Source organism: Scophthalmus maximus, chromosome 17, assembly GCF_022379125.1.
Source record: "Scophthalmus maximus strain ysfricsl-2021 chromosome 17, ASM2237912v1, whole genome shotgun sequence".
NCBI classification, from domain to species: domain Eukaryota; kingdom Metazoa; phylum Chordata; class Actinopteri; order Pleuronectiformes; family Scophthalmidae; genus Scophthalmus; species Scophthalmus maximus.
In genome coordinates this window covers 18,827,245-18,841,233 of record NC_061531.1, presented here as the reverse complement: position 1 = coordinate 18,841,233, position 13,989 = coordinate 18,827,245, and the positions used below count along the sequence as shown (strand labels likewise).

Genomic DNA, 13,989 nt, shown 5'->3' with positions numbered 1-13,989 from the left:
TGTGCGTGCGTGCGTGCGTGTGTGTATGTGTGCATCAATATGATTAAGGAGCATGGGAACATGGCACTGGCTATTTACTGCTGATAAACCGGAGTGTGCATATATTGTTGGGTCGCATCGCCCGCTTCTCGATGGCTTGTTATTCTCCTTCTGATGCTCCATCTATCCTGCTTTGTGTAAGACAAATTGTATCCTATTTTTAAGAAGCCTGTTGACCTGATACAGGGGAAAAAAGAAGAAAAAAAAGCAGTCTCATGACTGTTAACATTTCTTTTTTTCCTATCACAGAGCGCCACTTAAGTTAACTTTGTGTAAAATGTCCGATGCCATTTAGGCAACGCTCGGTCCAATTATGACCCCGGCAGACGGTGTTTGGCAGAACTCCTGACATTTACCTGAGCCTGGACTAATATTCCTGTTAAATTGCATCGATAGGTATCTGAATAGGTATCCGCATCGATCGCCGCGCAGTCGATCGCTGACATTATGATCCTTCTTACAATGTGCTGGTGGAGAGCCTCTGATAAACAGTCTGATCCATCTAGCTGCACAGGGGGATAATGTTACTTTGCTTTTCTCCTTGTGTGTGTGTGTGCGTGTGTGTGTGTGTGTGTGTGTGTGTGTGTGTGTGTGTGTGTGTGTGTGTGTGTGTGTGTGTGTGTGTGTGCGTGTGTGTGTGTCGGGTGTGTGTGTGTGTGTGTGTGCGTGTCAGTGTATTGGCGTGTGTCATGGCAGGTTACAAATGAGTTTGTTTGTGTTCTGGCCGCAGAAACCTTTCATGCCCGGGGCTGTGTGTTGTTGTGTGGGTGGGTCTTGGTGAATGCGATAGAGACTAAGGATCTGCGTGTGTGCGTGTGTGTGAAAGTGCGTGCCCAAATAGCTTCATTTGAGTGGGATGGTTATGAGTTTGAGTTGCCTTTTTGTCCGTGTTTTGCCCGTTCTTGCCACTCTGGGCCATATAGTTTCCTGTCGACACGGGTTTCGATCCCGGCGCTCGCGCTCGAGGTCAACCAGGTGACCTATTGGTAAAAGTGCCTTGCGTGCCAATAAATGCCTAGCAGTATTAATCACATAGGAGCCCTCACTCTGTGAAGAGGTCAATGCTTTAAAGGGCACCCAGAGAGCTGCCTAAGACTGAAATACAGCCGGGGCATCTTTCCGGTTGAATGTACCAAAAGTTTTATTGGTTCCCCCGATGAGGTCAGTCTGCCCTGCGTAAATGAAATCTGTCGATATCCCATTATAGGCTTTTGGAACTTGATTGTGAGGCATCTGTCAGTTGCATATTTCATTCTAAATTTAGTTAGCTGGCTGGTAAGTAATGCATACATTACCAGCACTTCCCAGTGTACGCGGCTGCAGAAACATCTGTTTTCCTATTAAGTGAGAGATGAAATATTAATCTGAAAGCAGATCTGGTGAGCGAGTCAGATCGCCGACAGACCGCAGTGACAGCTGCTGTGAAAGTAACGGCAACATGTCAGGTGCCTGCCTCGATACATCTGATCACATCGACACACACGGGCGCACGCACACACGCGCCCACGTGCGCTGTAGCTCAGAGCCAAAACATGCACGTGGTTCACCGGATCATATGGACTGTTTTATTAACTGGGTCGATCCGGAGCTGGCAATTGGAGAAGCGGTTACAGTCGGAGAAACGTGGCGTTGATTTGGTCAAAAGGAAGACGAACACATCCTGGATCACTCGCCCCCCGGTGCTGCAGTTCAGCCGCGAGCTGCGAGCAGGAAGGCAGGAACGCATCGAGCCGTGATCTTCTGGTAATAACACGTGTCTCGCTTCTTATCTTCTTTTTTTTGTTGCTTTCAGACGGAACAGGGACCAAAATCAACTCGGATTACACGGTTGGATAATAGGAATGATAGAGAGAGAGAGAGAGAGAGAGAGAAAGAAGTCAATGATGGCTATAATTTTCTGAGAAATCACTCGTCTGCACATAAGTCATCCCCGCGTGCGACTGCCTGATGCATTCTCTCTTTTTGCTTTTTATGAAATTATGGGGCGTAGTTATCACTTACAAAGTAACAGGGAAATAACTGCACAGAGTTCATAAACACACGGAGCCAAGAAGTCTATTTTGGCCTCAGTGCAAATAAAAGTCCCAGCGCCCCTTTGGATCGCTGTACACACAGATAGATTTAGCCTTCGTCGCTAAATACCATCGAACGTATCAATCCACTCGATGAATTCATTGAACAAACAGAGATCCATACCATGCAATTATTGCTCTCTAAATAGCCCCTGTGAATACCTGAAAAGCTAACCGCGTGTCAATACTGCTCTGAGGCGAATTCTATTGACGCGTGGCATTTGAAGAATTTAGTGTTTGGCCTCGGTTGCCAGGTGACAGGAACTAGACCTTGGCTGCGGGGCGCTGCTGCTGCCGCTGTTCGCATGTTTCCCTTCATCCTGGTCACCAGCAGCACGCGGGGATTTTCAGCGTCGCCTCGTCCGTCTCGATGCTGTGATCTCAAACCAATGAAGGCATTTGAAGTCATTTCATGTAGTATTCATTTGGAAAACAAGGGGAACAAAATAGAAATTATCGGTGCTCATATATCTTTCAAATATGTGGGACTAGAAATTTCCAATTCATGTGGAAAATACTGAAACTAAAAATGTATCTCACATCATATTATCAGTTGTTCACTTGCTACGCCTGCAGAAATGTGTCAGTTCACAATCAACCTTCACTCGTCAAGTAAGCATGCCAACCAGCTAGCCCCGGCCCGGCTGGCCCACCTCCTCTCTGTAGCCTCCGCGTTGGACAGGACGTATTATAACCTCTTGTGTTGCAAACGCAATGATGGTTGAAGCGCTTTGGCCAGTGACCATCACCCACTCCCATAAAGACCGGGGTTAAAGTGGGGGCTAGCCTGTTTTACAGTCCCGGGTGTAAACTGGACAAGCCCAGAATATGCCCGGGGTAAGAAACAGGCTTGGTGACCACTTTATGATCAATATTTCCAAAGATTTTTCTTTAATTTCTGAATTTGTAATTGTATTTGAATGAATACTTGATGATAAAGCCAATATAGTATATTCCCTTTGAGCTGTCTTATTTGTGAAAAGCACAAGGAGGTATAATGTGGACAGGAGAGATATACTGTGGGCTAGAACAGTTCATACTCTGGGTGTAGTCTGACGGGGGGGGGTTTAATGTCAGCGCTGCAGAAAACATAAAGATAGTGCGTCAACATTCTCCCAGATTTATTCCAATGCCATTTTTTGTCCAAAAAACGAACAAACACATTACGTCAACTTGGCCAAATGGATCTGATAAACACGAGGAAAATGCTTCAGAGCATCGCATGCCAGTTGTACTTTGCTGAAACTCCGCCTCAGAAGAGCAGTTTGGTTATGCAGCGTGCGTTTCCCATTGTGGCCCGTGTGCTTTATCAGTGTCTGCTGTTGTTATGAGGCACGCGGCGGCGCCGCACTGTAAACGTCCATGCAGATTTCCCTTCAGGCCCGACCGTGTGCCAACGCGAGCAGAACTGTCCTCCCTCCTGAGCTAAAGATGCTTGGACATTAGCATACACAGGTTGTCACTGGCAAATGAATGACAAGAGTTTCATCTCCCCATGTGTCAGCCTCGCTTAGCGGTGACACGGTTCAATGTGCCCCGCAAAGTGCCACTTTGGTCGCCCCCGTGGAACCGGCGCGGGATTGGAACCCTGCCTTCGCGGGGATTACTTAATAAATAGAATAATTTCACCATCAATATGATCCCGGGCTTTGAGACAATGTCAAAAAGAGAGCGAGAAAATAACCAATCTATATTAGTTATGAAAGTTTGCCATCCTCCCCGTTGTGGTGCGCAGCCATTTAAACCCTAATGAAAAAAATGGAGGTATGGTTTTGTTGTGCACAGAGGGAAGAGTTTGATTTTGATTTGCTGTGCCGTTTTCATTTCACGGTTTCCGTATTGTGCGGTGAATGTTCCTTTTCCGCTCGCCATGTTTTTCCTCGCACGCCGCTGTCGGTCACGGCGGGGTTTTTATTACATGGCACGAGCAGGTGAGCACATTGCTACAGGTTTTATACTGACTCCAGACTGATACGGCTGGCGAACTCAATTACCGTACATAATCTTAACCCTCGCTATAGTTAAAGGGCTGTCAATTAGTTTTTGTTGGGGATATTTAATGCTCATTAAAAATTGAGAGTGAGAAAGGCTCACTTTGCAGAGAGAAAATTTGAAACATGAATATTTTATGAGACCTGTCTTGTCTCTCTTAATGACTGTGACTACTTCTGCAAGCTGCTGCTCCAAATTTTTCGCAAAGCCACCCGTGATCCAGTTCCAGAAGAAAGAAAAAAAGAAAAACGCCCGACGTCCCCTGTCCTCAAAATGGATGACATCTTGATTCCCCCGGTAATGAAATCATCACTGCGATATCGCAGACGGTTTTAATTCTGATTAAAAGTCTTTTTTAAACGATGACCTCAAACATCTCACTTGTCCCGTCTCCGCCGCTCTAATTCTTCATTTCCCATTGCTCAGAGCCCAAAGTCCTGCGTTGGCAAAATTCCGCCGGAGAATACCACGCGTTTATCACATTTCATCCATTAATCTGATGTGTGCGCGGGGGCCTTGATTAAAAAACGCCGCCCTCACACAGACGACGCAGATGCTCCGAGTGCAGACGTACAGGAATTTACACAGATTGATACAGATGTGCCGCGCCGCGCTACCTCTGGACGCAGAGGGCGGCAGCGGGGGGGATCGATACAAACGGAACGCTCTGTGATTGGGGGGTGGGGGTCGGCTTTTGTCTTTGGTGTCTACCCCTGACTCAGCACAAAGTCAAAAAGGCAGCATGTGAGCGAAGGGAAGACTGATGTCCCGAACAACCTCCCTCTCTTCTCCCTCCTGGTATCTGACGGTCAGGGATTCCTCGGAGCGAGCGGAGATTGATTCTCTTCCCACCCAGAGAGAGGGGGCTTGTTTTCCACGTAGGGTGATATGACACATTCAGACAGGGCCTGGCGAGTGTGTGTGTGTGTGTGTGTGTGTGTGTGTGTGTGTGTGTGAGTGTGTGTGTGTGTGTGTGTGTGTGTGTGTGTGTGTGTGTGTGTGTGTGTGTGTGTGTGTGTGTGTGTGTGTGTGTGTGTGTGTGTGTGTGTGTGTGTGTGCGTGTGTGTGTGTGAGTGTGTGGTATTGGTGGAGATGACAGGATGGTGATGTGGGGATAGGCAGGACTGATTGGAGTCGAGAAAGAAGCAGAAAAAACTCCGACAGAGATGGAAAAGCCGGGGCCTGCTGCTGCTCTCAGAGACCGACAGGATTGGGCCCCCGCCGCCTCATTCCATCGCCCTGAGCCCCGGCTGGTGTTGCCCCCCTCCCTCCCGACCCATACACCCACAGTCCTCTAATGCTGATTGATATTAATCAAATGGTCTTTGACTGACACGGCAGCCGAAGAAGCAAAACATTTTTACCCAAAAAGGCAATTTTCTCAAAACGAGCCCTCATAGGTTGAAGTGTGCGTTCCCGTTCCCGCCGACTGCTCCTGCCGAGGGGCCGCTGACCTCTGGGTAGCACATGTAATGGATGAGTACATATGCCTGTGCGCCTGTCTCCCCCCTCTCTCTCTCCCTCTCTGAGCGGAGGAGACATGAACTAATTAATTACGGGGGGGATGTTGGCCGGGGCTGGACGCTGACACGATCGTTGTGGCTGTGCGGTTATTGACTACTCCGCAGAGGAAAGTTGCTCATTTAGCAGTGTGTTGCGAGTCGGGGAGGTCACTGATCATTGTGGAAGGAGCATATGCTCCGTGTTTATCTGCCTCTTGTCTCGCGTGTGTGTGTGCGTGTGTGTGTGTGCGTGTGTGCGCGTGTGTGTGCACGTGTGCGAGTGCGTGTGTGTGCGTGTGCGAGTGCGTGTGTGTGCGTGTGTGTGTGTGCGTGTGTGTGTGTGTGTGTGTGTGTGTGTGTGTGTGTGTGTGCAGGCATGTGTGTTTTCCATGTTCTTTTATCTCAATTTGCATGATGGAGCTCGTAAACATATTTGCACCGGACACACGTTTTGTCTTGTTTTGTTTTGTTTTGTTTTGTTTTGTTTTGTTTTGACGTGTGAAAATGAATTGAAAGTTATAATTGGAGGTTGTTTTTTTTATTTCCTCCGAGCTCAAGAGCGGTTGTGGACATTCCGAGTTACATGGCGAGTGGAGTAGATTAGAGGGTTATGCCCTTGAACATCTCTGCTTCTCTGTATTATTCTGAAAATATAGATTACAGACGCGGGGTCAGGGAGAGCGCCACGGGAGACTATAGAAAACCACTGCAATCATCTCGGCCAGTCTCCCGGCCCTGATTCACAGATGCTTTTGAAATTCTAATGTGCGCCAAGATGGATGAGGAAAAGTACTCAACTGCTGCTTAAAAACAGATACATTTATGATTACCGTCCTTTTCACAAAACAGACCGCCTTAATGGCGGGGGCCAAACCGTGTCAGAGCGCACGGTGTGTCAGCTTTGAGCGCCCGCACCTCGCCGGACCCACCGCGGCGCCCGCGGATCAACCTCGCTCTTTTACGGGGGAGGGAGATGCCGGTTTTTTAATTGCTTTGGCTTTTTGCCTTTTGACTCTTGGTCCGCGGGCGCTCGCACCGCCGGGGCCGACGAGAGGCCGGGGAGCGAGGGCCTACTGGGAATCCAGTTAGGCAAGGTGTTGCAAATGTTGTCAGTGGGAGAGATTGAGGCTAAGTCTGCGATTGTGCTCGTGTTTTATTCATGAGCGTTAACACAAGGCTGAGATTCATGGCGAGGAAAATATTACATTAAGCTCCTCTTCAATTCTTCGGACAGGTACAGCCGGGGTATTGATTCGCAGCTCTGAAGTGGAACCAGACTTTGTCGTTTGTTACGAAACACAGTTTTTGATTCCACTAATTGATCCCTGAAATAAAAGTTTAGACCTGTTGCTCTTTCACCTTTACCGTCCCTTATGCCACAACGTACAGTATATAGTGTTTGCAATGTGGCAGCACGGTACCGGCGCTCAAAAGTGTTGCTAAGCGCAGAAAGCTAATCTAATCTGCCTGTCTAACGTGATCACGTCCCCCCGTCACCGTCAGACTGATCCAGCACATCTAACGCAATTAAATACCAACAGAAAATATTAAAGTGGGAGGAGGAATATCATCTAATTGTGTTCCTTCATTTCATAAAAAAGAATCAAAAAGCAGTTCGGGACATTAATTCCTTTTTTTTCTTCTTCAGCAGCCTCAAAATCTGAAGTGCAATATCCTTTAAGATCGAACCCTGAAGAACCAGAACAAGGATTCCTTGTGAAACAGAATGGAGTTAAGGAACGCATCACTATGATTGGCTCTCGTCATGGTTTTAAATATCCTAACAAGCTGTTGTGTTGTGTGGACCCACGTCTCCGACTCCCGACAGAAATAAGAAAACCTTGAAGAGCCCAATCATAGAAAAATAAATAAAAAATCTGTTAACAAATTATACCTTTAGTATCTTTTCTCTCGCCGCTGTCATAAATCCAATAAAGATAAGGTCCACTGGGTCTCCTCATAATAGATGAAGACAAAACTCCCCCCGGGGCCAATTAGACCATCAGGAAATTACTACCCATCGGATTGTTTATATACCATAAGAAGAAAAAAACATATCTTTGTTTATTTATTTATTTCAAAGCCGTTGCTCAGGATGTCGCTGCGAACACATCATCTTAACAGCTGATGGTGAAGGAGTGACAGTCGCCTCTTTCTTTTCTTTTTTGCCTCCCCAGCTGATGGCGGTGACAGTGATGTGGCGCAGACAGGTGACAGGAGCGAATTGGCAGGTGTGTGTAGTTGCAGTTGTTTGGGGGGAGGCGGCGGGGGTGAGGTTGTGGGTGGCGGTGTGATCCTGCGCCTGGCCGGAGGGAGATGGCCATTGGTAAATTTTTAATGGTTGTCTGGGGTTTGCTTACGCAGCTCCTCGTTATTGCCCATCCGACCTGTCATGGCGCCGGTGGCCCGGCCCGGGCTGCGAGCACCCTTTCTTTAGACACCTCAATGATTTAGTGCATGTGTTTACAGAACGTTGACAAAGTCAAGTGGACTGGCCCCCTCCAGTACACAGCCCGGGATGAATAATACATGTGGCCGGGTTCAGGAATGTGCCTGGCGGTAGGGAAGTTCACATCCACCACGCACATAAGCAGAGTGAATGTCCTGACATTTCAAATATCCACTGTGCTGAAATGTGCTGAATGCACAGAAATCCCCGCTCAGACTCCCTGCGAAGAGGGAGAGTTGGTGGTGGTAATATGGGGGGGGGGGGGGGTGAAATAAAGAGTCTATCTCTCTCAGAGCAATGGCCTGAAACTAGCCCTGCATGGCCACAGGCTCCTTGACAGGATGTTCCCTTTCTGTATTTATTACATTTTTTTCATATATCTCTGTTTGTTTTCATCTGTTCTTTGAGACGCTTAGCAGATTTACAGACAGTGAGAGCATGTGGGTGTTACGCTAAGCCCTGTTTTCGACTGGAAGTCCAAACTATGATCCCAGGAGGATGAATCAAAAGGAAGGCAGGAATTCCAATCACTTCCTTTAACAGACTTTTCCCCCCACGAGCGAACGCTCGGTGACAGTCGAGAGGAATAACTCGCCTTCGTGTTTCATCGATTTGAGTGTTTTTCTTCATCTCGCCGGCCCGTTTGAAATGACGACGACTGTTCTCGGAAGGCACTCCGTGTCGATTAAAGGTAACATTTAAAGAAAGGGAGCAGAGCTCCGCGCAGAGGACCTTTCGCTGATTATTATAAAGATGAAATGGTGAAGAACAAAACGATTGTACTCCAGAAAACAGCCAGGAACTGGTGTTTTCAGGTATCAATTCAAATTATTGCCGTGGGAGAAAAAATACAATACAGTAAATAACTGAAGAGGGGTTGAATCATCTTTTCTTTTCTAAGTGGAGTAACAGCATCATGACTGAGGACGGTTGTATCACATGGTGCATAGAACAGATCACAGTAACCTGAGTTTCCCTAACAGCTCGGCCGTGGTCATGTTTTCATCATCTACAAATTCTTCAATATGTTCAAAGCAACAATAAGGTTATCGGGGCCTGGGCTCTTTTTGTCCCCCACATGTCCAAAGAGCATGCAGGTTAAATCGGCGGACATTGGCCCGTGGGTGATGAACGTCAACGGGCGTGTGTTTGTTCCCGGAGGATCCGATCACAAGTGCACGAGCTCTCGGGTGCATCGGTTCCCACCTGGAATCCGAAGTGCGTCGCCCCCTTGTGACTGCTTGTGATCGGATCTCACTCTGCTGCGGCACGAGCAAACAAACACGTACGGCCGCGTGTCTGTTCGCAGAGAGCAAATTAATGTGGGTTTTCAGTCAGTCCAACTATGACAGATGATGGGGTCCACGTTGTGTGTGTGTGTGTGTGTGTGTGTGTGTGTGTGTGTGTGTGTGTGTGTGTGTGTGTGTGTGTGTGTGTGTGTGTGTGTGTGTGTGTGTGTGTGTGTGTGTGTGTGTGTGTGTGTGTGTGTGTGTGTGTGTGTGTGTGTGTGTGTGTGTGAGAGAGAGAGAGAGAGAGAGAGAATGAGAAGGATGGGGCTGCTAACTAATCGATGCAGTGCTTCAATCAAATAAGATTTGACCCATTCATTATGGAACTGAGCTGAGTAGACAGTCCGTCATATTGTGGCCCAGGACGTATCTGTGTTCTCAGTGCTAAGAAAAAAAAGAAAAAGAAGAAGAAATGTGTCCACCTGCGTCCCAGACAAACACCTATTCAAACAAAAACTACGATCCAATTTTTCACTGGGAACTATTCAATAAATATTCCAGCCAAACTGGACATGCGCCTGGTTATGGAGGATGTATGTATCAACACAATAGTCTGATCAACTATTTGATTCATGTAATAATCCAAGTACTATTAGATATTGGTCTGATGGATGGGTCCTGGATGCGTCTCGGGTGCGTTCACAACCGCCCTCGATGGTGGCTGTGCCCAGCCCTCCATCAGCCGCCGCCCTACACACCCTCAGGGGATGACAGCGTGGATATAAGCTCCTGGATGGATACAGAAAAAAGCTATAGCAATATCCACAAAAGTTTATCCCGCGTCAATTAGGGGACTGTGCTGCGCGGCACTAAAAAAAGACAGAGCATGTTCAGGGAACGGAGTCACACACTCACGCACTCTCTCTCTCTCTCTCTCTCTTCTGGGTCTTTGGGGTTTTCTGTAATTTTAAAAAGAGCGACGATGTCATGTCAATCAAGTGTCAACGCTCATATCCCTCAGCAAAACGGGATCACGGGGCGGAAATGGACCTGCCGGGTCTTTGGCTGTAGGGGTAATACAGGGTCTAGTTGTTGTATTCCCAGAGGCTTAAAAAAAAAAAAAAAAATATATATATATATATATATATATATACATACACGGGCGTGAGCGTTCACCTGGAGGGGGTCTGTTGACGGGAGCTGACTGGTGATTGAGAGGCTGTCCCTCTCTCCCGCCGCAGATTTATGACTGAGAGGATTTGTGTCCAGTTGGGATACAGGCGGGTCAAACTTATCTTGCTGATAGACAGCCTTGTAGATTTCCTCAGAGTGGATTTATGTTGTCGGGGGGGCTGGACGGGGGGTGGGTGGCGCTCTGCACCGCTCATATCCCCATTTTTACACTTCATTTGAACTTTACATTTCCCCCCCAACGGCCGCGTGGCTGCCGCTCTCTGAGTGGCTCTCAACCTCCAGCCATTTACTAGAAATGTAATCATTTATGCTCCGGCGTCGAAGAAAAGGTTTTTTTCATGAGGAGTCTCACATTTGATCTAATTTCCCTCCCCTCCGTCTCAGGAGATAGGTGATAATGGCGTCGAATCGCCGTGTACGGCGATCTTTGTTTTACTACATTATTTTAAAGTCGGCGTGATTTATAGGGAGCCCAGACTCGGGACGTGATGATCGTAATTAATCTGAACCGTCGTGAGAGGGAAAAGGCCAAACCGCTGATCTATACGCGGCATATGGCTGCGGGATCGTGTTCTCCCTGCACCAGATCTCACTCCTTTTCACCTGAATCAGCATGTCCCCCCCCCCCCCTGCTCCGCCAGACTCCAGTCACTCACTCATCACTCCTTGTCTCCGTCTACCCTCATGGTTGGAAACACTTAAACTTCATTTGTTATAATTATCCACACACACACACAAAAACACAAGTTTGGTTTGTACTAAAAAGCAAAATAAACCTTTCCTGTATCAGCCATCGTTGCAGATGCCGTCTGCTAGGAGACAGACGGGGTCTCCCGCGCCCCAGACGCAGGGACTGACTCGCGCGTTGAACGCACATTTTTTACAGAAATAAAAACACATCTGAGCCGCCGACCGGCAGACTAAAGGGAGACACGGGTAGCTGGAGAGCAGGAAAGAGAGAGAGAGAGAGAGTAATATTGATCTTAGTTAATTAGATTCCTATCTGGTCTCTGGGGACTGGTGTTCCGGCAACACATTTCAGAGTGAAGAAAGTGGCTGAGAGATATACCAGTATATGAACTCGGCTAATTTAATTTCAAAGCCCCGAGTACAAAATGTGATTTGATTATTGGGAATATTTTTCATGTCTAATTACAATTTTCTCTTTTTTCCCCCAAAGTTTATCTAAAGTTTTTTTTGTTTTTTTCCTCTGAATCCTAATGAATCTCGGTCCTTGTTTAGAACTAATGACCAAGTGTTTATCTCCCCCTCCTCCTCCTCCTCCACCAACAGCCCGATCCCTCCCCCTGCAGTTCAGTAATTCAATATGTAGTGCAGAAAAATTTGATTAGAAATTGAATGCTGATATTGTTCGTTTTCTCGGCCTCGTTGAGACTAAATGAATTTGCACATTGAATCGCTAATTAGAAGGTGTTTTATTTCACTTTACACTTCACTTGATATTATAAAGGCAAGTCCAATTAACGTTCTTCTCGGCGTATTGAGTAATGTGCGAGACGATTCCGCTCGAATACAAAAAAACGAAACAAAAAACCTGACAGTTGATTGCAAGTGTTGTGGTTTCACTGTGTCCCCGTGCAAAGGCCACTCTGGGGTTTGTGTGTGTGTGTGTGTGTGTGTGTGTGTTGGTGAATGACGGCACATGGGAGGGTGGGGTCATGTTGGGAGGCAGCGGCCCGACGTCCCGGGGCCACACACCAGGTCACCAGCTTCCGTGGCCGATCTGTTTGTCATAATGGCTTTTTAAAAGGTCACATGTGTTGATTAAAATGACTGATCGTTAAAACCATCCGTCAGTAACACCAGCACACACACACACACACACACACACACACACACACACAACTACATGCGCACACATCTCCGCGGGTCATGTCCAACGGTGTGCGGTGCCATTCGTTCTGGACGGCTGCGGAGAGGGGGGGCCCCTGGATACATGAATTAGTGGAGTAGGTCAGGCAAATATATGAAAAGCGCAGCACTCTATTTGAAATATCGTCGCATTTGTACCCGTGTGACTCGGCGCGGCGAGCGTGAATATGAGGGATATTTCTTTCTTTTTTTTTTTGTAATACGTTAAAAAAGAAAAGAAAAGAGATACAGCACAAGCAGAGGGAAGAGACACGCGCAGCATTAGCGCCTGCTGAAAAGGATTATCCATGTATTCTCCTCACACTTGTCATCATTTATCTCCTGCACATTACTTTTTTTCTTGCTCGGCTCCGGCCCTCCGCTCCTACACCGGATCCGGGCTTTGCTGAGAGGCAATTGCTTTCTTCTGTCGCTGGGGGAATTCATTGCGTTGCTCTGCTCGAGATCCAAATGTATTACTATGAGGCAGCTGTGAGTGGTTGGCTGTGGGGGGGGGGGGGGGGGGGCGTACCTGTGTCTCACTCCAACCCACCACCACCCTGCAACCCCCTTCCCGAGCAGTCCCCCCCCCCCCCAGGCATCTCGTTGTATGGGGGGCTATAATTGTTGCTGTAAATTCTGCCGCTCCCCTACGCCCCTGTCTTAACCGCCCATTACGCATGGTTCACTACGGCCCTTGTTGATTGCAACTGTCAAGAAGGGCAGATTTATGCACTCGCGCTCGGAGATGGAGGGATGGAAGGGAGGAGAGAAAGGAGGGTGATTAGGGGAGGATGGGGGGGGGGGGGGGTTTATTGGGTGAGCCCACGCTTGACCCCCTCCTCCGTCCCGGGTTTACCCCTGGTCGGCGTGGGCGGAGACGAGTGAGGCTGATCGGGCCCGGCAGAGGAGGACTCGGTCTCCTGCAAGATGGAGGGAGAAACAAGTGCTGCAAAGTGGGCTGGTGATGAGATCTGAGCCGGAGCCCTTCTTTTTTTCTCTCTCTCTGTTGTTGCTGCTGGGTGTGTGTGTGTGTGCGCGTACGTGCGTGCGTGTGTGTGTGTGTGTGTGTGCTTGTGCAGGCGTGTGCGTGCGTCTCCTCAGCCTTCAGCCAGCCTCTCAGACACCCTGTCCTTTCTCAGAAAAACACCACTTGTGTAACAAAGGCTGCTAATCTGTTGAGTACAGCAGTGAGCTCAGTGTGGGGGGAGAAGCACTTCCTCAGCCCATCACCGAATCTGCTGTGGTCACACTCTAATCCACTGAGCCATCGCAGCACTAAAATAAACCATTATGCTCCGATACTGTCGCTCCTCCGCTCAGCGGCACCATGTTGTTTTGAGCCAACAGAAGACTAATCGTTTACCAGAAACGACAATTTGTGAAAATTAAATGGCGAGAAAAATTAAAAGAGCAAACGTCTGTTGATTACAACTCGCCAGATTTCTCATGTTTGCACGAAAACCGTGTACTTTTGTTTTCTAAATAGTTTGTTTTTTTTGCAGTTTGTCAGACAAATATTATGAATGTTATATATATTGAACATTCAAAATGAAAATAGCAGTCGTTCTCTTGTAAACATGCATGTGGATCCAATTGTTTCTTCTCGGTGTCATATCGTATCATCATGGTATCGTATC

At 47.7% G+C, this 13,989-nt stretch overlaps 1 protein-coding gene across 2 annotated transcripts in view; it reads left to right on the top strand.

The window, feature by feature from the left end:
* The window catches only part of LOC118289488 (RNA binding protein fox-1 homolog 3-like), a 451,402-nt gene that overhangs the window by 286,594 nt on the left and 150,819 nt on the right, over positions 1 to 13,989 (top strand). For both annotated transcript variants that reach the window (XM_035616538.2, XM_035616539.2), the window contains one exon: positions 7,783 to 7,836. In XM_035616538.2, the coding sequence (XP_035472431.1) occupies positions 7,783 to 7,836 (54 nt within the window). The remainder of the gene's footprint in view (positions 1 to 7,782; positions 7,837 to 13,989) is intronic.